Below are 2,496 nucleotides of genomic sequence, written 5' to 3' on the forward strand. Positions count from 1 at the left end.
ACCTTGCAGCCATCTACGCGAGGACCGAAAAGTCTGTGACCCTCGGGGGTCAATACGATACACTGGCGAACTTGCCCCCCAGTGAGAAAGACTACCGCGTGCTCGTGACGGACGAGACGATGGTATTCTGCAAGCTGATTTTCCCAAATCAGACTTTGAATTTGAAAAGGCCTCGGGGGCCTCCCCCAGCTCGTGTCAACAGATCGATCGTCGCGGAGGAGGTCGGAAACGACGAAGGCGAGGAAGAAGGTGAGGAAGTTCCTCTGGTGATGAACAGGAAGAGGACCTTGGAGGTCGCCCAGGGGATGAGCGAGGAGAGGGCCCAATCCAGAGCAGCCGCGGGTCCTTCTGGTCAAGGTAACTCTTACTTATTTAAGAACGTAGATAGGGCCACTGCAGACCCCCGGCTGGTTAGGTTCAACCCTAGGCAGCTCGTCCATCGTCACTCAAGGAATCCGGACCTGGACACGCTTTTGCTCCACTGTGTTGACCAGCTCGTGCTAGACAACCAAGAGAGTCGGCCTAAGGGTACCGTAGTAGTAGATAATACCCTAGCCTTTAGGTCGGTCCTTTTTGAGGAGTACGGGACCAACTTACGCACGTGGCCTGCGCTCCAGAGGGGCATCTATGCTCCGGGGATTAGGCAGTACGTAGAAGAATCCAGCCCCGAGTCAGAACCGGACCTAGAACCTTCGCCAGTTCGCGAGATAATCGTCCTAGGCTCTTCCAGCTCGGGGGGTAGGGTTCCCTTAGTATTTGCTTTCTTATTGCCTTTGAACCTTTTGTCCTTATTTCTGCATGATTGCTACCTTGTCATGACCATGTTTTTTGTTCTTAGCAGAAGAGATGTCTCAGCCCGGGAATAGCCTGCGGGGCGTTGTGTTCGGTGGGAATCCCCCAGCAGGGCCGAGGTTAAAGAGGCTTCGCGAGTCCAAGAGCTCGGCCGGGGCCTCCACCAAATCCCCGACTAAGGAGAAGGAGAAAGCCCCGCCATCCCAGGTCGCGGGGGCGAACCTCCCTGTTGCCAGGACAGGGCTCATGCACCCGCCACCCCAACGATCTCCACTAGCCGCCCAGGATGGGGTAATAGAGGTCGGGAATCTGGTCGCGGCAGCCCCGGATGTGCGTATCCAGGTCGACCCCCGGGCTCTGGAGAAGATGCCCGAAGCATTCCGGGGTACGGTGTATGAGTCGGCTAGCTACGCCGTCAGCCATTTCTACAATATCAGGGAGAAGGAGCTCCAGGCCATCGAAACAACGAGCCCGGTCCGAGTTATAGAGTCTGCGATGGACATGACCTTAACGGTAAAGTGCCCCCTTCTTTTAAGGCTTTAACACTCACACGCCGCCTTTTTCCTTTTTCCTTCCAGTTTGTTAATTTATCATTCTTTTCTTGCAGGGCATGGCTGCCGCATATAGAGGCATTGTTAGGACCAAGGCCCAGCTCGAGGGTTTGGAAGCTGATCGTCAGACCGCCCTCCAGGAGTCTCAGGAGGCGAGAGACGCGCTGGCGGCCTCTAACGCCGAGCTAGAGAAGATCCGCTTTGAGAACCAAGAGCTTAAAAAATCCCTGGCCGCATCGCTGACAGATCTTGAGGCGGCGAAGGCCGAAGCCCAGGCCTCCCAGGCCGCCCTGAAAGACGAGTGGGTCGTATCGGAGCAGTCCTTACAAGACCTGTTCTATCACTGCTGGTCCCACAATCCGGACGCGGACTTTTCTTTCATGCCGCCGGACCTCTGGGCATTATTGTTGCCGCAGCTCCAAGCCCGCCTAAATAAGGAGGTTCCTCCATCGGAGACTGGAGAGGCCTCTGTCGCGGCGGAGCAGGATGAGACCGCGACCTCCAAAGGGACAACTGATGGGGCTTAGGACACTTCTCGTTTAAGTATTTTGAACTCTCTTTCTATTGTAATTCTCTTTTTTATGTGAGGCGTTTCCGCCTCGAGACAATTTGCTCAGCCAGTTTGACATATATATTTTTATGCATTTGGTTACAATTCATCTCTTTATTTTTATGTACTTAGTTCGATTTAACTTTATTCGTATCCCGGGCTCTTTAAAGAGGATCCGCGTTCAACAAATTTTAGTTCACTTCTAAGTTTTCTGACCTGGTTAAGACCAGGAACTTATTTTGAAAAACTTAGTTCGCGTCAACTTTTATCCGTATCCCGGGCTCTTTAAAGAAGAACCACGGTCAACAAATTTTAGTTAACTTCTAAGTTTTCTGACCTGGTTAAGACCAGGAACTTATTTTGAAAAACTTAGTTCGTGTCAACTTTTATCCGTATCCCGGGCTCTTTAAAGAAGAACCACGGTCAACAAATTTTAGTTAACTTATAAGTTTTGTGACCTGGTTAAGACCAGGAACTTATTTTGAAAAACTTAGTTCGCGTCAACTTTTATCCGTATCCCGGGCTCTTTAAAGAAGAACCACGGTCAACAAATTTTAGTTAACTTCTAAGTTTTCTGACCTGGTTAAGACCAGGAACTTATTT

The 2,496-nt window shown here is 51.1% G+C and overlaps 1 protein-coding gene across 1 annotated transcript; it reads left to right on the forward strand.

Moving 5' to 3' along the window:
- Positions 1-397: 397 nt before the first annotated feature.
- On the forward strand, positions 398-1,950 carry LOC133805149 (uncharacterized). The gene is made up of 2 exons (XM_062243252.1): positions 398-1,305; positions 1,400-1,950. The coding sequence occupies exons 1-2, from the start codon at positions 847-849 to the stop codon at positions 1,868-1,870; spliced, it is 930 nt and encodes a 309-aa protein (XP_062099236.1). The 5' UTR covers positions 398-846; the 3' UTR covers positions 1,871-1,950.
- The last annotated feature ends 546 nt before the right edge of the window (positions 1,951-2,496 follow it).

The sequence above is a fragment of the Humulus lupulus genome, chromosome X, assembly GCF_963169125.1.
Source record: "Humulus lupulus chromosome X, drHumLupu1.1, whole genome shotgun sequence".
NCBI classification, from domain to species: Eukaryota; Viridiplantae; Streptophyta; class Magnoliopsida; order Rosales; family Cannabaceae; genus Humulus; species Humulus lupulus.